Below are 21,373 nucleotides of genomic sequence, written 5' to 3' on the forward strand. Positions count from 1 at the left end.
GCTTTAGTAATGTTTTAATGGTAGCCATTTGTGCTGTACTTACACTGTTACTTTTGGATTGCAACTTTAACGTGATGCTGTAGGATTTCTAAAACCACTTTTGCCTTCCTAACTCCTTGTACCCAGTTCAGGAGTGTGTGTTTTTGACATTGCTTGGATTCATTCAAAGTGTTCCACTTACTTTCAAGGGTATCTGGAAGTACTGCATAACAGATATGAATCCGCACCATAGAGGGCTTTCTGTAGTGCATGACGTTATCTGCTGTCCATCTCCTTTGTACCTTGAGTGGGACTGTTCACCGGTAGTTTGTGCTAGAAGGTCCCGCTATATTGCATATAATGTTATATCTTTGTTTTAGTTGCGTTTACTTACAGGTACTTCCCACATTTCTATAGGTTTGAGAACTGGGGGTTTTGTGGGATGTGTGCACCCATTAATGTCCTTCTACATCACTGTTGCAGTATTCCTTACAATAGGGATGCCCTGCCAAGAGTAACTTGATGTCCAGCCAGTATACCAAAGCCTTTAGGTTGCAATAGGTACACTGTATGTCACACATATGCTTCCCGTGCATGGCGTGGGGCATAAAGGTGACATACGAACGTACCATCCTCAGAACTTGTTTGCCACCAGTCCAAATGCCATCTTTGATCATCGGTCTGAACGCGCATTCGTCTGTTGGTTACCAAGCCCCTTTTCAGATAAGTGCCATGTGGGGTTTTTTCCTTCTTATCAGCTTTTATTTTATGGTTGTTGGTTTCATGTCATCCAGAAAAAGGAAATGCCAGTGTGGGAGACAAATTCCCCATAAGGATTGTCAACAGCAGTGTTTGTTTTGCTAAGGTGTTTCTCACAACCATACTTCTTGTAGCATTTGTCAGGAGTTTGCTTCAAAATCCTTTTGTAATTGCCTCTCTTGTTTAGTAATCTTCTTGGACAACCAACTTCTTAAATTGTTTGCTAAGAGTACTATGTAGGAGTCTTCCCAGCCCAAGGGTCAGCCATCCGCGAAGAAGACCAACAAAGCTCTGTCGGATTTTTCTGCTATACTGTCTCCTCCAGACATCTCTCACAAGGTTAGTGAAAGCCTGGAGGACTGCCCAATTTCTCAGTCAGATTCCTCTGCCATGACCGGTTTGGAGGCCTGCATGGATCCAGCTTCTCTCACGTCCCTGGAGGCCTTGCAGACATCCACTTTGGATGTTCATGGGGAACAGCAGCTGATTATTTCGGATGGGCCTAGGGATGTTCCTCAAATCTTAGTCAGAGAAGAGATTCCTACTAGGCTTATAGAGTGTCATCAGGTGTCCGAGTACACAGAATCTTTAGGGCTGATGTCCCCTTGAAAAAGAAGCAGAAAACTAACCACCTTTTTCCTGGTCCTAAAGATCCTCAAAGTGAATGGCATAATTTCACACAAGGTCCTCTTGGGGCTCTGAAGCCTCCTCAGAGTGTCTCTGTTCCTGCCCCCCCCCCCTGGTCTTCTACCCCTCTTAAAAGGCCTAGGGAGCAGGTTTCATCTGATGAGTATGTGGATTCTGATGAGAAATCCCGTTCCCTGTTCTCAGATTCCTTTTCCTTTGCATTATGCTCTGAGAAGGAGGAATCTCTCAGTCCTGATTTTCCTTTTGAGGAGATTTCTTTTGGTGATACAGTCATCCATATGATTGAGTTTTTTTTAAGTGGGATTGTGCTTTGATGTTTAGGAGAGGTAATATGAGCTTCTTCAAATGGAGTCTTTTAAGCTCTCTTCTGTCCCTCCTGTATTTGCTGCCTTGTTGGATGCTTTTTCTACAGCTTTTCAGGCTCTTGACTCCCTGCCCCCTGATCCTAAATAAAACTGATACATTTTATAAGGTGCGTGAGGATTGCAAGGTCCTTTATGCGTTCCCCTTTGTTGACCCTTCATTTAGTTCTGTTGTTTTTGATAAGCCATATAAGTTCTTGCCTTCTACAAAGATGCTTCTCTATGACAAGGACAGCAGAACTATGGGGAAGTTAGGTAAGTAAGTGTATACTTCTGCTACATTGGCCTTTAGAGCTGTAAACTACCAGGCTCACATGATCAAGTATATTTTAGCTCTTCTCTCTGAGGCCTGTCAGGTTATTTCAGATTTTCCTGATTCTGACAGAAGACTTCAGCTGTTTCTTTACTAGGGACATCTTCTCAGGTTGCTCACCATTCTATTAAATTTAGCTATGATGCAGCTGATGCCTCGTCTTGAGCTGTTGCTTTTAGTTCTGTGCTGAGGGAGGTATTCTTGGCTTTGAGTCCAGATTTTGCCTGATGATGTTAAGGCTAAGCTGATGAATGCTCCTCTAGATAAATATCATGTTGGTGCTGCTGCTGCTGAGCTCTTTAAGTCCTTCAGGAAAACAGTAGGGCTTTACAAGATTTTGAAGCATATTTTTGTTTCACCTGTTCCCACGTTTCAAAGGAATTACTATAATAAACCTGCTTTTGTCCGCAGGCATTCTTGCCATATCACCTAATGTAATAAGGGTGGTGGAAGGGCTCCTCCTGCTAAGTTTACTCAAACTTCTTTGGCTCAAAAGCCTCCTTTTCCAGATAAGCCAGGTGTTGTCTGATTATTCTTGCCCCTCTCTTTTTAGTCACATTCCTCTTTCTGTTCATCTTTCCTTGTCGCTTCGTATTTGCTTATGGATCATTCAAGATTCTTGGGTTCTATCAATAATTCACCAGGGGTATTTTATGGTTTGGAAATTTATTCCCCCTTTTTTGGGCATTACTCAGCCTCCTCTGGAGCAGCTGCCCTTTTTCTAGAGGTGCTTCGAGGCCTGCTGTCTCAAGGAACAATTCAAAAAGTTCCAACTACACAAAGGGGGAAGAGGTTTTACTCCAGAATGTTTTTGGTCCCCAGGAAAGAAGGCACCTGGAGACCCATTCCGGATCTTTCTCAGCTAAACACCTTTTTGAAGATTCCTTTCTTTCAGATGCTATCCCTTCTAACCTTGTTTCCTCTTCTTCTTCTCCAGGCTTTTCTAGTTTCCCTGGATCTAAAGGATGCCTGTCTCCATATCCCTATTCATCCCTTTTCAAGAAGTTTTTGCATTTCTCTGTTGCTTCCTTGCATTTTCAGTTCTCTGCTTTGCCCTTTGGTATGTGTACTTCCCCAAGAGTCTTCACCAAATGGGCTCGTTGCTGTGATTTTTTTTTTGGCAGATTGAGAGGAATCCAGATCTTTCTTTGCCTGGACGACCTTCTCATTCAGACCTCTTCTCCAGAGATTTTACTTCAGCATCTTAACTTTGCCATTTGTCTCCTGCAAAGCCTAGGGTTTGCAGTGAATTTCCGAGAATTATTCCTGAATCCTTGTCAGGATCATGTTTTTCTAGGATACAGGCTCCAGACTGTTCCAGTACTGGCGTCTCTGCTTCCAACCAAGGCTTTAACTCCGATTGCCTTCTTTCATTCCCTTCTTCCTCTGGACTCCATTATAGCCAGGTAGTTTCTAAGGGCTGTGGGATACATGGCTTCCACCATTCTTATGCTTCTTCTGGCCCAAGGCTTCCTTTTCAACCGTCAGTTCCCACTCAGGAACTCTGTTAGAGATGCCTCCAACATGAGATGGGGGGCCTCCTTCAGTCATGTGAATGTGCCAAGGCCTTTAGTCTCTTCATCAAAAGAAGGAACACATCATTTTCAAAGAGATAAGACCTGTTCTCCTGGTACTTCAGGCTTTTTATTCTGTTTTCCTTCCAGGGCCCCTCAAAATCTTCACAGACAATACCACAGTGATGTGGTACATCAACAAGCAAGGGGGGACAAAATCTTATGTCCTGTGCAGGCTAGCTGCTCAGGTTTGGCATCTAGGTGTCCAGTATCAGGACGCTTCAGGCAGTTGACATTCCCTTGGATCAGAACTTTGCGGCAAACTCTCTGAGCAGGTCCATTACACAGACTCACAAGTGGATGCTTCACAGAGATGTGTTTCTGGACATTGTCCACCAGTAGGGTACTCCTCAAGTAGATTGTTTTGCCTCCCCTCTGAACAGACAACTTCCTCTGTTTTGCACCAGAGTTCTATGTCCTTTGGCTCGGAAGGTGAACATCCTCTCTCTTTCTTGGAAGAGGATGTTTCTTTATGTTTTCCCTCCCCTTCCTCTCATACTGAGGGCCCTGTTCAAGGTAGACCAAGATGCTCCCAAATCTTGTTGGTGACACCCATTTGGCCAAGACAGCATTGGCTCCCTCTTCTTCTGCATTTAGCCAAGGGCAGTCATCACAAGTTACCTCATAGGGTAGACCTACTCACACAAGAAAAAGGGTGTCTCGTCAGTCCCCACTTGTCCACTCTCCACTCTTCAACTGACATTGTGGATGATAGGATTTTGATCCCTTTTAGGCAACTTTTTTCTGAGGACGTGCTTTGGGAGGTGAGGAAACCCACTACCAGAAATATATGTGTGAATTCTCCATGCTGGGTTGGCATACACTTCTGTTAAAGCCTACTGTCAGCTATTTCTGCTTGTCTGCCTTTGACTCCTCCTTTGGCTTCTAGATTTGAGGTCAAGAAATTTCCTAAAGGCATCCTTCACATTAGGCTACCCAGGAAGCATATTCCTCCTTCCTGGGACCTTAATTTTGTTCTTGAAAATTTGACTTGGGCATCTTTTGAGCCTGCAGCTTCAGCTTCCTTACAGCATTGTTCTTGGAAGACCATTCTACTTTTGGCCTTTACTTCAGCCAGATGGGTGTCTGAACTCCAAGCCCTTATGGCTCTTCCTCCTCTTTTGTTTTTTCATAAGAGCGATGTGTCTCTTCATTCTAATCCTTTTTTATGCCCAAGGTGGTTAATGAGTTGTTGGTTAATTAGTCTTTTCATTTGCCCACCTTTTTCCCTTCTCCACAATCTGCTAGTTAGAAGGTTCTTCACAACCTGGATTTGCATAGATAACTCAGATGTTATTTGGATAAAACTAAAGCCATTTGTAAATCTGAGCAGCTTTTTGTTTCCATTTATCCTCGGTCTTTAGGTTTCCAAGCAAACCATTTCTTCCTGGATATCTAAAGCCATTTCCTTTTGTTATTCCTTTCATGGGAACAGCCTTCCTTCTTCTGTTAAGGCTCATTCCACCAGCCTCGTCTGGTGTTTTTTTCAGTGTTATATATACTAATTTTAGTCTTGAGGCAGCTACTTTGACTTGTCCATACTTTTATCAAGCACTGTAAGTTGGATGTTGTTTCTAGGGCTAGAGCCGGTTTTACCAGGGCCATCCTACATTTTTTTGAGGGTTTTGCAGGTCATTCCTCCTCCCAACTTTCCTCCTGAGATTTTGTACTCTCCCTTTTGTAAAGAGTACTTCATTGTTGCAGTATTCACTTCCTCCCCATTTCTTTTCCCCTTCTGGATGTACGTGTTACCTCTTTGTCTCCTTAGACTGTTGTTCCTCCTGAGGGTTTTCAGTTTGAGGATGGTACATTCGTATGTCACCTTTATGCTGCATGTCATGCACAGGGACCATACCTATTACAACCTAAAGGCAGAAAGGAGAATGATCTCTTTGCATGCGTTTCGCATCATGTTGAATGTTGAGTTTAGTAGCTTAGTTGTCTCGTACATGAATTATTGTAAGTGATAATTTATCAATTAATTAATTCATTCTTCAATAGTTACTTTATCTTTTTCTGGGTCCCTTGACAGCAATAGCTTGTTCCAGAAGCAGTAAGGTTAAGGCAAACGAAAAATCACAGGAAGCTTGTGCACACGCACACACACGTGCACGCGTGTGCGCGCGCACACACACACACACACACACACACACACACACACACACACAAATACTGAGACACATATACACAAGAAAACACACTGCCAGTTAGAGGATCACCAATTCCCCTAACAACATGTCTTTAGGATGTGGGAGGAACCTGAAGCACTTGGCAAAAAATTAAGATGCAAAAAAGAACATGTAGACCTCCAAAGAGTTGTCGTTAGCAGATACTTCTTGTGGTTGAGGTTAATTTTCCACTGTATTATGGATATTTTTTTTATTTCTTCAATGTATTTATATTGGGGTTATTAATCAGGAGGGAATTTTAAACTTGCTGTTCAAGATCCTGATAATATTAGTGACATTACATTTCTGGCTGCCTCAACTTCCACTGTTTTACTTTATAGTGTAATAATCTTCACACAGTTTATTTTCTTGCAGCATTACTGATTGTTTGAGTGAAAATAGCCAGTGGTGTTTACTCTTTTTTAATATCGTTTCTATCATATCCTCATGGTGAGATGTATTGCACTGCTGCACAGCTAGCCTGACCTTTCGTTAGAGTTAGGTGTAGTCAAGGCTGCTTATGCAGACTAGGTTATCAGACTTATTTGCCCTCTATAGCAAAAAGCAGATGATAACACTTTGTTGTTCTATCTTCACTATTATTACATGCTTAATGCGGGCTATTAATGCTACTTTACAGAAAAAGGAAAATGTGAATTAATTGTGCAGTACTCAAGAAGCTTTAACATTTTAAGATTTTAACAAAGGGGAGATAAGGCATTTTAAAGTAACATGGTATTGCTTAAAAGCAGAGAAAATAATTTAACTCAGTGCTATATTTTTACCTGGAATTCAGGAAGTTCTCATCTGTAAATTTTTAATGCTAATTTATTAATGAATTAATGTATTCATTCATCACTATATAGCTATAGTGCTCTCTTGTACCCCACCCCTGGTGGAACTGCATAGGTGTGGGTGTGTCCAGTGTGTTTGACATGTGACATAGGAGTGATGTATGCAAATGAGGCATGACTAACAGACATGGAAAATTCTGTATGACATTATGCATACATTAAAATGATTAACAGTTATGCAAATACCATTTCAGATAGGCGATCTCTGGCTGATTGCTACACCAGTCAGAGAGGATCCAGCATACCTCCTGTACAGAATTACTCGATTTTTACCGAGTTTTGAGGTCAAGTAATGGGTTGCCACGATTCCCGAGTGGCACCCCTTCATTTCTGACTTTTTCCCAGCTTTTTTTTTAATTTATTTATTTTTTTCCTCTTTTTGTTGATGTCATCATGTGCGTGATGACGTTAACTCTGTCAGCCTGTCGGAATTGACCTCAAGGGCTCACATGCGGCTGCAATTCCGGTTGGCTGCCTACTTCTGTTTGAATCATCTGTGAGCGGGAAGGGTACTGCTGCGTGTGTGTAGGATGATAAAACCTGATAACAAGGATTTTTTTTTGGCAGTTAGTGTTTAGCATTCTGTACATCAAGTTAGAGGCAATTGGGGCCCCGACTCCCCGAGTGCTCACTTATTGTGAGGCTAGCCAAGTGTAAAGCTGCTCACGCGGTCCCGGTGTGGTGTGAAGAAAATGTCTGAGGACTCCTTTTTGGGTATTTGTGGCAGAGATTCGGTTGTGGTGGCAGGTCCCCGCTATCGCCCGCTTTTGCTCCCTTTTCAGGACTGCCTTCCAGCTGCTGGACTTTGAGATCGAGGTAAGTAGAAAAAAAGGGAAACGGGGAGCTTCTATCTCTAGAGATTACTTTTCTCTTGAAGTTGGTGGCACCTAGGTGGTATCCCCTTGTAAGTTGTAAGTTTTGTGGCAGGGTTCCTCTGATTTAAAATCGTTTTGATGTAAGTACTTTTAGTTTTGCTATTCTGCAGTAGTTTTAATAAACATTATCTTGGTCAATTGTAGTTGGAGGGTAGTCTGTTAGTCTACTGCTTGTAATTTTAATACATATTAACATTGTTGGATGTTTTACGATAGTAGTTCTTTTTACTTTGTTTCAGTCTTTCTGACCTGTAAAGATGTTTTAAAGAAGTTTAGAAAAGATTAATAATTTAGGCAATGCGCAAGTGGTGATGCAGCTGTTCAGGAGCTTGGTGCCTTTTTGTTGTTGGAGGATGCATGAGGTGCACTGTGTTTATCTATCCGGGGCTGACTGGGCTGTCATAAGCACTTAGTTTATTTGCATTTTTGTAGGGTGAAGCAAGGCCCGAGTCTGTTTCTCAGACTCCATAAAGGTGAGGCTCCCCCATGAGGTTTGTGTGTGGGCTTTTTGTGCCTTTTGCTTTGTATGCAAGATTTGAGAGAGAGAAAATGGGCATTTTTATATACTGAATGAATTGTTCGAGTCGTTGCATAACGTAGTGTTTTATTTTTATGATTAAGACCAAAATACTGTGAACTTGGCCCTAATCATAAAAATGTATCTGCTATGCCCTTTTGATTTTAGCAGTTTGAGAACAGTTTTATACATGCTAAAATTTAAGCTTTTTAATGCCTATGCAGTTAGTGCAGCAAGGTCATCACCGTAAACAATGCACGTGCTTCATATTGTTTACAGGCAGCATAGATTTTACTTTTATTAAGATAAGTGGCAATGATCTTTCAGTTCGTGTAGGCACTTCACCATTGTAGGCAATCCTGTCACCCTGTAACAGCTTTGGATACCTAAGCAAAACTGGCCTAAACTTGATACTGCTTATTTTATGCAATCTGAAGGCTGTTCCACCCTAATTTATCTGTGTAAGATTTCCAAGACTGTAGAACTTCTCAGCTTAAATGAACCAGTAAAGTTTTATTTTAATCTATGTTCTACTTAAGTTGTAAAGTTGTAAAATTGCTTTATATCTGTCTCATGCATTCTTGAATTGCACCACAATTTTTTATTCACATTTCACACCTTGTGTCCTTTTTTGAAAAAAGTTGGCATACTTTCTGAACTTTTGCTGTGTGTTCAATGTGCATCTTTTCTGTTAAGGTTCTGCTGCTTTGGCCTTTGACTTATCTCTTGTCTTCATTCTTCCAGGGGTGTATGGGGTTCTTGTGCTGCCTGCTGATTTCTGCCATTTTTTTCCCTTGTGTTGTACATCTGTTGTACATCCTGTTTAATTTGGGATGCCACCAGTGTGATTTTGTTTCTAGGGCTAGTCTTGGGCTTAGTCATGGTAGTCCTGGGTGGGAAATAGTCAGATTAACGTAAGGGATAAGTATCTCAAGAGCCACCGGATTTAAGAACACCAAGGACAGGATGGTTGGAATAGTCGTCTGACAGAACACACTTTCCTGTGGCAGAGTGCAAAATAAAATCCAAATAATCATTGTAGAAGTAAAGCAGTATGCACACATTAGTGTTTATGGTAAATGGGGCAAAATAGCCAGTTAATTGGGCATTGGAATGTCTGCAGGGGGACTCTGGTCTGGTGCCATATTTTGGTTGTGGGTTGTTCAGTTTGCGTTTGAAAGTTGATATCCCACAATTCCATTGGAATGGGTGGGGTTATGTAATAATGTATGCAAATTTTATGTTAATCAGCATACAAATTTGTACCTATTTTTCATGGGCCTTGTCCAGATTTTTTATGTTTCCAGGTTGAGAGATATGGGATCCAGGGCTGAATGAGCTTGCATGGTTATGTTCATGAGGTAGTCTGTCTTCTTCTCCCCAACCCAATACATAATACAGACACACACACACACGCGTGCATACAGTTCATTTTTACATTCTTTCAGCTTTGTACAATGACTTCATTCTCAGCCAGGTAAAAGGGCACAATAAAGCTATTGTTGAAACCCATACGAATAGAATTCATAATAAAATTATTCACATTTTAAAGAAAGAAAGTAAGCCATTGTACAAGTGCAACAAACACTTTAGAATGTTCATTGCTCCTGCACATAAACTCACTTGCTACACTGTCTGCAGCAGTTATTGATCTTGTAAGTTGTGCCTCATTTTATTATATTTATGTTCGTTTATTGGGTTAGTGCCCTGATCACAGCTGACTATTTGCAGGCACAGCCTGTGTGAAAATACATTCATAAGTAGACAGTATTAGTAGTGGCAAACAAAAAGACAAAAGGTAGCCAGGATACGATATACTACAATACAAAAAAGTGCAAGTAGTAAATGTGAAACAACAAAACTGTAAAACTATCATGATAATAACGTTGGAGAATACGCAAGCCAAAAAGCAACATTGTAATTACAGATGTGTTGATTTTAAGAGTGAGGAGGCTAGTGGATAAGGGGAAGTGCTTAGGGCTGGAAAGGAATGAAAGATTTAAGTAAGGTGCCCTCTTGGGATACACGATCATGTATGGGAAGACTTTTATACATAGTAATGTCCATTCTATGCATTTTGCATTTCTAATGTACCCAAGAAAAATCACCTAGTAAAACTGTGCTTTTTCCTAGAATACTTATCCTGTGGTTCTTTAATACTTGATACATGTATATAATGTGTGTACTTCTCATCTGTCCAGATTCCAGATTTTTGAAGAATGTCCACATTTTTGCTTCATATTTTGGGCCTCTTCCTCACGTAATTTGTGAGTTTTTTTTTTTATTTTTGTAGCAAATCAGGAAGGACTGAATTCACTAAATGATGATAGGTATTTGAATTTCAGACTTCATATCCTTCAGAAAATGTGTGGTAACACAAGACCATTTATTCTAGCAATTTTCTAAGTTTCTAAGAGCAATATTTAAAATCTGCCCCTATTTTGGGGCTTTGTCTCCCCATTATTTTTGTCTTTGTCCAGATTTTTTGTGTGAAGACGTTGAGAGCTATGATGTACAAGATGCACAAGTTTGCATGGCAACCTTTGCTTGCTTTAATTTATGTAATTTATTCATAATTCAACTAAATATTTAGCATTCATAATGAATTTTACTTTTCAAATCCTGTTTTATAAACTGCCGTTCCGTGTCGGTATTGTTTCAGTTCCACCACCATTAAGGCATGTATTAAATGTGCTGGACAACTAGCAACTACTTTACTGTTTGCATTACTGTTGAAATTGGTTTTACTAAATACTGAGCATTTCATAATCAGTTTTAATTTTCAATTCATACTCCAAAAATTGGTTTTGTTTCAGTATTGCCATCATCTGAGCATGCATTGAATAGTGATGATTTCTTAATATTGATGAAGTTCCTTTTGGGATCTTGAATATGGGTCTATATTAGAACATCGAAGTCTTGAAACTTTGAATGTTCTAATATCGACCCCTATTCAGTGAACTCTGAAAATAGCGAAGCTGCAGAACACCAAATTTTTTCCTAGGGAAAGAGTTCAGTTGGCCGTTTCTGTGGCTTTGCTATTTTCAGCACTGTGGTGGAAAGTTACTGGTCAGGTTCAGGTAAGTGTGCGATTGTGTGGACGTGAGGGTTAGGGTTTGGGTTAATGTAAGTGGATAGATAGTAGTGTATGTACAGTTTAGTGTAGGGTTAGATGTAGGATTTTAAGTGTATGTGTGTAGATTGCTGTTTTTTTGGTGTGCCTGTGATGTGTGTATGTGTTTCGGAACAGCAAATTTATTTTCCCTGGGAAAAAATTTGCTGTTCTGCATGTTCGATATTTTAAGCATTCGCTGAATAGGGGTTGAGATTAGAACATTCAAAGTTTTAAAACTTCGGTGTTCTAATATAGACCCCTGGAATATACATTATGTATTCATTGATGCTGTCAGGTGGAAATGCTGGGCAGTGTTTAGGCAGGGTTTGCTACTACACATCTGGGGGGGGGCACAAGAGATAGATTTTGCCTTTAAGTGTCAGGGACTGTATTAAATCTGTCTGATGATCATATCAAGGCAAATGATCACAAAGCTTTCACATTATTATATAGCACATTTCTGCTCATTCTTGCATCACTTGAATAATATTCTTTGATGCTTCATTCATCTGAAATTCTAGAATTAAGAATTTCAAGTTTGGTTATTTCTTTATTAGCCTTTATTTACCAGGAAAGTCCGACTGGGGAAATCTCTTTTTCAGTGAAGGCATGGGGAGAAAAACTCAACATTATATTTGAATGAGCTAACAGTAAAAATATATTAAAAACACTCCGTATTACATTTCCCGAATTAACATAACAAGACTTTTAGCTTGGTTGGATTTGATCCTAATTACTCCTTTACTATAAGCAGACATTTTTTTTTTCTTATGGCTTATAGGGTACTGTCTTGCAAACTAAAGTTTAAAATATTGGAACAGCCCAAGCTGACATAGGAAGAAGGCTTTTTACACCCATGCTCCTGGAGACTAGGATCAGTTAGTGGTCTGTGAGGCCTGGGGGCCAATGGAGGTGGGGTTAGGGGAATTTAAGCTCACCTACCTGAGGGAAAGGGAAAGAGTTTTGCCTGATGCAGTACATTTGCTTGGTGATGAGACCATTTGACAGCCCTCCTAAGGAGGCATGTATTGAATAGTGCTGGATAATACTCACTGTATTTGCATTAGTATGACATACAACGACATCAGCAACTTCACTGACATACAGGGATAAAGCTTTGACTATGACCAGACAATTTTGATTAGCAGTTCAGACCCATGCTGGATTTGGCATGGGAGGTAAGAAAGACATAGCCTGCTTGCTTCTCTTTGGGGGGGGGACATGTCAGAGCACATGCTGCATTGTAGAATCCCCATTGTCTGCAAGGGGCACAGGAGACTGTGCCATGATTACATCACACACAGAGGCATGGACATACATGTCAAGGCCTGTTGCATGCTATTCTCTTGAATGGTATGGACTTGCTAAAGTACAAACCCAATGCTCTGCAAGTAGATGAAAGTTCCCAGCCTACTCAAGTCTCAACCTAGGAGAATGAATGGACCAAAGGCCTTTTGCCTTAGCAGACAAAAGGGTCAAGAGAATAGCTGAGAGGGCAGGGCTTGATTGTAAGTGTAGGGGAACTGGACGAAAAAAAGAAGAAAAAAAGATGATCATATAGCGATAAAGCTTAGTAGAAAACAACAGTCTTGTGGCAGCTTTGATGATGGTGGTACCAGGGTCTCTAATTTCATCTCCAATGACCCACTACAGAAATTATGCACTTCACCAGTATAGAGGGGATATTGGTAGCCAGTAGTCTGGTGAGGTTAACCTGGAGAGTGAGATATGAAATTGTGTAAGAATAGTGGCTTGCATTAGATGATGCCACAGGGAACAAAAAAGTGTTTCGATTTTTGGATTACAAGTAGTCAAGCCAAAGGAAGATGAAATACTGTAACTGGATAATTTTCAGTAATTAAAGAACTGCAAGAGAATGTGATAAATAGGAACAATTTAATAAAGATGATTTTAGATGTCAGTAACTGTTATGTTTCATATTATTTTTTGAAATATACTTGATCAGAAACTATACACTGACATGGTCCTGATTTGTATGATGGGAATAATCAGCATGAGTAATATGTTTTTATAACAAGGTATGCATTTTTCCTGTCTCTTTTTGTACAGGTGGCTCTTTAGATGTGTACAGAAAAATCCCAGAACATGTTCTTGGGAGAATATCTGTGGCTGTAAGTAGTTTTCATTTAATTTCATTAAAGAACCCCTTTAGATTGAAATTGCCAATTTTCTAAGTTGTCTTTAATCACATGTAGGATAAGCTACTAGAAATCACAATATCAAAGACAATGTTACTAAATACTTGAGAGCATTTTGCTCAGTGGAGTTAAAGCCTAAAATGGAAATTCATAGTGTCTTACAATTTTCAGAAGTGAATTCACATCTTATAAAGTTAGCTGCTATGTGTTCTTGCTGAAATTGAAGTACTTCATGGAACCAGAAAAAAAAAAACACTCAAGCAGGGTGTTTGGTTATTCAGATTTAAGATAAAAGTATTACAGCTAATACTTTATGCTTAAGCAGCTTTAAGTAGGTTGAAATTTTGATTGAAACTCTTGGGAATTTAACATTTTACAAATAGTTGAATCATACATGAAAATGTGAAGAAGAAGAATGTGGTACATAGTTTTAAGATCTCTTGGGTATAAAGCTGTCTGTATTTGGCATACATGATGACAATGCTGTTGTGATTGCTTGTTCTGTCACTGTATATGCCTTGTCGGTATGATAAACAAGATGTATCCATATTGGTCATGCTTTGCGGGAAGCAGGTGTGCTGATGTGGTAGGGAAGCCCCTTTTTATAGACTGAGTTAATAGGGGGATTTTGTACAGTAGTTTATATTTTTATACAGGGAACTGCACATTTCCTGTGAGATCATTTATTTTGTCACAAGAGCTATATCACAAAATACAAAACCAAAAAAAATGTACCAAAGTAACCAAAGCCAAAGACTTCACATCAGGATGTAGAAAATTTAATTTACATTCTGTGACTTGACGAAAGTGATAAATACACTTTTTCAGAATAAGTACTACACCTAGCAATATATATATATATATATATATATATATATATATATATATATATATATATATATATATGTGTGTGTGTGTGTGTGTGTGTGTGTATGTGTGTGTGCCGAAGCAGAAATCACCGAACATACTTAACTGGAAGTACTGTTCATCGAAGCAGCACTTTCGGATAAGTATGCTCATTGTGCTGGTCGCACTACGGTGAGGTTAAGGGAAAATTCCCTTTTCCCCACTGTAGTGCGACCTCGGAGTGAGAATATAAAAGTATGGGGTGTGGGGGGGGGGGGGCTTGCCGCCCTGCATAAAAGAAGATTGTGGTTTTTTTTGTTTGTTTTTTATAACGCACTTTTAACGAAAGCGCTTTCATTAAAGTGCATTTGGTTATTTTGGATTCGGACTATTAAACTTTTGTTCAATAGTCCTAGATCCATATTTATATATATATATATATATATATATATATATATATATATATATATATATATATATATATGTATGTATATACAAGAAATCACGTGTACACAGTTATTTGAACATGTCACACACCTTATACAGCTAAAGCATCACAAACCAAATGAATAATTGTAAATAGTTCATAAAATATACATTTAAAATGTGCATTTATATAAATAAACCATAAAAATCCACATTCAGCCTGCAGCAAACAAGAAAACAGAGCTTCAAACTGTTACTATAGTCATTTCTGAGTATATAATGTATTAGAGATAGTATTTGTTCTGAAGAAGTCTACATTCTGTGAGTGGACAAAAGTGGTAAGTAACTTAATTTTCCTACATCCTTAGTGGACTGACATGCCATTTACAAGATAATGGCCTTTAGTGTGGTAGTTTTGTCAAGAGCATGGAATTCCTTTATGCGTATTTCAAATTTAATTTGTCACTCTAATAATAATTTACAGAATTATTTTCTGTCTTTAGTAAGCTGTTACAGTGAGATTTTAGCTGCAGTGGTCTGGTCTTTCTTTCTTTTTTTCCCCTTTTTTTGGCAGCTATGCATACTTTATACAACCACTTTATCATGCAATTAAAAACACTAATTTTCAGCATGCAATACATAATCATATTATACTTACAAAGTAGTGATAATTACAAGTTAAGTAAGACGAAAATTGTAAAAAAAAAAACATTGTAAGAAAAAACTCATTTTCTAATCTACCTGTAATTTAGAAATGAAAATGTTTCAGTTTTCTTGCCATTTTATCATATTTTCCTGTTTGACCATTTAACAAGTTTATAGTGAAATATATAAAATGTTCTAAAGTCCAATGATAAGTAAGGTTTCCCATTATTGAACAAAACCAATAAAACGGGTAGCTGGTGCTGTCCTAGTCCATCAAATTCTAACACTCTCAGCTTAAACTGGCGGATGCAAGCACCAAATAATCAAAATATTATGTCAGTGCATGGCGGTACCCAAGTTCCCAGTGCCCATTCTATCCAATGAATAACTCTCCTCCGTAGTGCTTATACTTTTGGACATTCTCAAAGTAAGTGCAAGTAATGAACCCTCATCTGTCCACAGTGTCAACACTGATTATCTTTAGATCGTGTGTAGGCTTTAACCTGACTGGATATTGCCAGTGTATAGTGCCACTGGTAAAGCACTTTAATACAGCTAAATCTGAGCAGCAATGGCTATCTGCTATCCTGTGTCTTCCCTGACAATATGACCATTCCTCTGATATGATTGAGGTGACTAACATCTTATTCTATTTGTGAAAATTGTCTAAAAGTATGTCCTTGGATTCTCTATCAGACTATGATATAAGAAATTCAGTTTAACCAGATTCAATTGTCTAGTGGGTAAGATAAATGAAAACCATTTATCTATATTTATTTTATACATCCTACCTTCACTTAAAGTTAAAGGATACTAGCCCAAAGCTGGAAAAAAAATGCCACTAATATGATGATGCAGGAAAGACAATCTTGAACTAATCCCAACTGTGGACAGTTTCCAGGGAGCCATCCCATATGTCTGAAATGAAAACTATTCATGCATCTGTTCTTTTATTTAATAACCTTATTAAATACCAAAATAAGAGGGTGATTCTCTATGATTGTGAATGGGGTTAGATAGAGTTTTCTCTTTCTTGGGTTTTCTAGAAGAATATTATTGAACCATGGGTCATTCACCCCAGCATTACAGATCTTGTAAGATGGAGTAGAGTTATGTGGATGGCCAGGCATCAGTTTAAGTTGAAACTCTGGTAGAAACTATATGGGTTTCACAGACTGTCTTGGCTTTATCATACCCCCCTTTGGCTACTCCGCTATATCCTAATAAATGGAGGAACTCAAAAGCCACCACATTTAGCAGGGATGGATAGTTTCAACTAATTGTAGGCTTCATACCATCCCAAATAGTCAGCAATCATCCTCTGTGCCTTGTTTGTATATAAAGAAAAGGCTGCCTATGGAAAGTGCTTGAATTCTGTATATAAAGTAAAGTTTACATTTCTTCCACTTCCGGAACAAGCCCTTCATATTTTCCGTAACAGATGACTTCTATTTATATTCACTCTGATATTAATCCCCAAGTAGGCTACCTCCTCTGCTAAAAAAACGCACACAGTAGATAACATTCTCTCCCAAACCTGAATACTCTGAGAGAAGCGAAAGGCAGTGTCCCTCTTATTCACTCTGAGGCCTGTCTCATGAGAGAGGTCTTGCAGCTTGTCTAAGATAAACTCATCTGGAAAAAGGTAATATCTCATCACATTCCTTATAAAATTCCATTATAAAGTATCAAAAAACTTATTAAAATATGAAAACAACCTCCCCACACCCTGACTAGTTATTTAGCATAATTGTTAAATATTTAACCATTTTCTAATTGTATATGGTACTTCTAACCAACCATTAATAAAAGCCCAAATGATTCCCTGGGATAATCTTTAGTGTTCTAGACTCCAGCCTAGCTGCTAACACTTCAGCAAAAAAAAAATAGGTCTGTTTATAAATAGAGATATTGCCTATAGCTGGCAGCAGATAAAGGTCTTTATTTGGTGTAGGAAGCATTAGTACCTTAATCGAAGTTTGATCCAATTTGAAAAAAATCTAGGTTCAGTAGCCTAAAAGTGTAGATGAGGACAGACTAACAGTTCAGCCTTACCAATTTCCTTCCAAGATGCTTCTTAATGGCTTTTTCTATCTCCTTCATGGTGACTGGATTTTTTTTTCAGGATGATTGGATTTTTGTGGTCTACTAGTGCATTATCTCAAGTCTCTTATGGCAGAAGGCTCCTAAGAAAAGTAAATCTCAAAACCTCATACTGTTACAAGGCACCTGCTGTCTGAGAATATTTTTTTATTTTTATTTATTTTACATTTGTTGACCGGGATAGTCCGACTGGATGCATGTCCATTTTCAGCGGAGGCCCGGGGAGAAAAGCTCCAAGGGTAAGCAGATACAGCATTACATAATACCAGCATTACATATTACAAACAGATTATTTACAGAGATTACATAAGTAAGCAAGTTAAACAAGTTCCACAGGTTAAAGTTAGTCCTGAGCACAAGTCAGGATTAAATTAAATTACACAGTAAACTGGTTAACAGATTTTTACACATTCGAGTTAGCCAGGCTTGATACATTGACATAGCCAGTTAAGTGACAAATGTTGTTTGAGTCTAGTTTTAAATTGTCCTAAGGTGGAAAGTAAGGTAATATCAGCTGGAAGTGAGTTCCAGGATCTACCTACAGAGTTTGCAAAGAGAGAATCACCGGCTGTGTTATTAATTTTGCTAGTCTGAATTAGTAGTTTGTTAGAGGATCGAAGCGGTCTAGGATTGTTATAGGGGTGATAATATTTTTAAGTGCAGGAGTATTGTCCGGATTATAGAGGATTTTATAGGCCATAATCAGTTGGTTATACTGGATTAGGCTAGGTAGTTCAAGCCAACCAAGCTGATTTAGATTGATGCAATGATGTGTCCTAAAAGGCAGCCCAGTGGCAAACCTGGCAATGTGGTTGTAGCAAATTGAGAGTTTGTTAAGGACAGTCTTGTTCAAATTTGAGAGTAGAGGGATGCATACAGAAGGGTTGAAAGAAGGTGAGAGCGAGCTATGGCAATTTTAGCTGGAGGGGTTAGGAAGGCTTTTATTCTGTAAAGTGTCCCTAGTTTTTATTGATGGTTTTGATAGTTTGGTTAACATGTAGGTCAAATTTGAGATTATTGTCTATGATGACACCTAATAGTTTTGTAGATGGGTCAGGGGAGATTATTGTGCCATCATTTGATTTTATAGTAAAGGTGAAAGCGGTAGACCTACGTGTTGGTGAAAATAACAGCATTTTAGTTTTTTTGGGATTTAGGATCAGACGATGTTCAGAAAGCCAGTTTTCTATTGTATTAAAGGTGGTCTGGGTAGCTGACCATAACTCTACTGGAGATGTGGCTGAGCAAATCAGAGTAGAGACATCAGCATATTGGATACAGCTGACTTTTGGGATGACAGTATAAAAGTCGTTAATGAAGATGGAGAACAGCAAGGGCCCTAGTATAGAGCCTTGTGGTACTCCGAGGGTGTTAGGTAGAAGGTTAGAGAGTTTGTTCTGCCAGAGGACAGCCTGCTGTCGACCATTCAGGTAGGATTGAAACCATTGGAGGGCTCCAGTATCTAGACAGAATGTTTGCAGGGTGTGGATTAAAGGTTGGTGATCAGCCATATCGAATGCCTTGGAAAGATCCAAAAAGAGGGCTGAGGATATATAATTATTGTTGCGATTATGGTTTATGGTGTTAGTAAAGGCTTGGAGGGCTGAAGTAGTGCTGTGATGAGGACGGAAGCCATGCTGAGTGTCTGCCATAAGGCGATTTTGGATTAGGTGGTGCATGAATTGTCTACGAATACATTTTTCCATAATCTTTGCAAGTGGAGAGAGTATAGCTATTGGCCTATAATTGGAGAATTCAGTAGAGCTGCCTCCTTTGTGAAGTGGGATTACATAGGATATTTTCCAGATGTTGGGAATTTTAGCTTCTACTATGGTTCGATTGATTAGTATTGAGACGGGGTAAGCAATAGCATCAGCTGATTTTTGTAGGTACTCGGCAGGGAGTTGATCAGCAGAAAGTGTAGTGGGTTTTAATTTTTTGATCAAGGTACGGATAAGTGAAGTGGCAACTGGTTGAAAGCTGAACGCAAGTAGGTTTCTAGGGGTGCTACTTTCAGGACCAGGGGAGCTAGGAGGTAGTTGGCTAGCTAGGGCTTGAATTGTCTCAGTAAAGAATTGGTTAAAACTATCAGAAGCATCTTCAGGGATTTTATCAATAGTAGCAGCAGGGATTGGGGTTGAAGTTTGTCCAGGATGTAGTAGATTATTTAAGCCTGCCCAAAACTTCTGAGGGTTATTTTGATTTACTGTCTGTAAATTACAGTAGTATTGTCTGTTGTCTTCTAAAATTGATTTTTTTGGTTTCGTTCCTGGATTGCCTGTATTTAATGTGATCCTGAGGGTCTTTAGAAGAACGCCATAAAGCCCATGCTTTGTTTCTAAGGGTAATTTTGAGTTTAGACTCTATAGAAAGCCATGGTGCAGTTTTTGCCTTGGTTCTCTTTGAACGAACAGGTGCATGCAAATCAAGGATCTCAAGGAATTTGTTGTTAAAGTATGCTACTACTTCCTCTAAGGGGAGGTGTTTTAGAATAGACCAATTACATGAGTTTAGTTCTTGTTGGAATTTGGCAGGGTCAAAGTTTTTATTGTTTCTAACCTTTCTGAGTAAGGGTTGTTGGGAATTAATGGTTTTGTGCTTAATTACATATGTGAGAAGGTGATCGCTTAGGCCATTAAGGAGGGTACCAGAGGTGTACAGTTGGGGGTGACTGTTTATGAGTACCCAGTCAAGCATACTTTCTTTTTGGTTGGGTTTACCTATCCTGGTAGGGGTGGATATGATTTGTGTAAATGCATGCAGGTTAATATGGGTGGTTGGGGATTCTAAGGAACAGGTGCCCCAGTCTATGTTAAAGTCTCCAAGTAGTAGGGTTTCTTGGGGGTAGTGACATGATAACCAGTGCAGGATATCTTCAAATGTAGATATATTGTTACCTGGGGGAATGTACATACAGATGATATTAATGCATTTATTTTTATTAAGTTGCAATTTGGTGGCAAGAATCTCAGAGTTATTAATCTGAGAAGGTTGTATTACATCTGTGGTGACATTCAACTCAGATTTATAGAGTACAGCTACCCCACCCCCTTTCCTCGAAGCACGATCCTGCCTGTGTATGTTGTACCCAGGTGGTAACACTTCATTGTCTTTAGTGTTAGGTTTTAACCAGGTTTCAGATAAACAGAGAATATCAGGGGAGTGGACATCCAGAAGTGCATGCAATTCATGTACCTTGTTATTAATGCTTCTAATATTGAGATGACAGACTAGGAGAGAGTTAGTTGGCCTATTAATTGTAGGTTTGTAGCTTAGATTACAAGTAGAGGGGGTATGTGTATCTGAAGTTAGTGGGCCAGGGTTGGGGTGAATATCACCACCAAGTATTAGGTTGAGTCTATACTTGGTGATGAACTTCAGGAATTTGTTTATTAGTTTGTGGTAGTGTTTGGATCTAGAGCTAATGTGCCTGGGGTTGAGATGTTGATAGACTGAACAAGATGTTGGATAGGATCTGGTACTGTAAGTATGGTTGAAGGTGGAAGGATTTACAGCTGGGGTGATAGTATGGCCTTTTGGGACCTGAAATCCCGTAAGAAACTGGTTTTCATACAAGGTAAGGAGGTATGGTGTGAACAAGAGGGGTGTGAACAAGAGGGGTAGTAAAGAGGAGTATATCATTATATGTGATTCAGCTAGTGAGTGAAGGAACTGTTTTACCTGGTGATGCAAAACCAGAAGATAGAGTGGTGAGGTAAAGGTACTGGAAGGGGGGATGGGAGAATGCCAGATGAAAGCTAATAGGTGCTATTAAATGTAGGTAGTAGAATAGGGGTGGGTGGAATTATCCCATGTGAAAGCAGATAGGATCTAGAAAGTGGGAGAGTGGCTATAGTACTATAAATTTAGAGGTACTGGGGGTGGGAGGGAATTGGGGGCAGGGAGGGGAGCGAAGAGAGCCCGAGTGTAGCGAGGGTGAACGTAGCGGGGCTATTGCAGTTTACAAGGTTTCCTAAGGTCTCCTAAAACTATATGGTAAGTATTACAGCTCTAATGTAAGAGCCAATTT

At 39.2% G+C, this 21,373-nt stretch overlaps 1 protein-coding gene across 2 annotated transcripts in view; it reads left to right on the plus strand.

Moving 5' to 3' along the window:
• Positions 1–21,373, plus strand: part of MAP2K5 (mitogen-activated protein kinase kinase 5) — a 3,489,187-nt gene that overhangs the window by 1,979,492 nt on the left and 1,488,322 nt on the right. For both annotated transcript variants that reach the window (XM_044077884.1, XM_044077885.1), the window contains one exon: positions 13,235–13,296. In XM_044077884.1, coding sequence (XP_043933819.1) covers positions 13,235–13,296 — 62 coding nt within the window. The remainder of the gene's footprint in view (positions 1–13,234; positions 13,297–21,373) is intronic.

This window comes from Protopterus annectens, chromosome 7.part0, assembly GCF_019279795.1.
Source record: "Protopterus annectens isolate FY-2018-M chromosome 7.part0, PAN1.0, whole genome shotgun sequence".
NCBI classification, from domain to species: Eukaryota; Metazoa; Chordata; order Ceratodontiformes; family Protopteridae; genus Protopterus; species Protopterus annectens.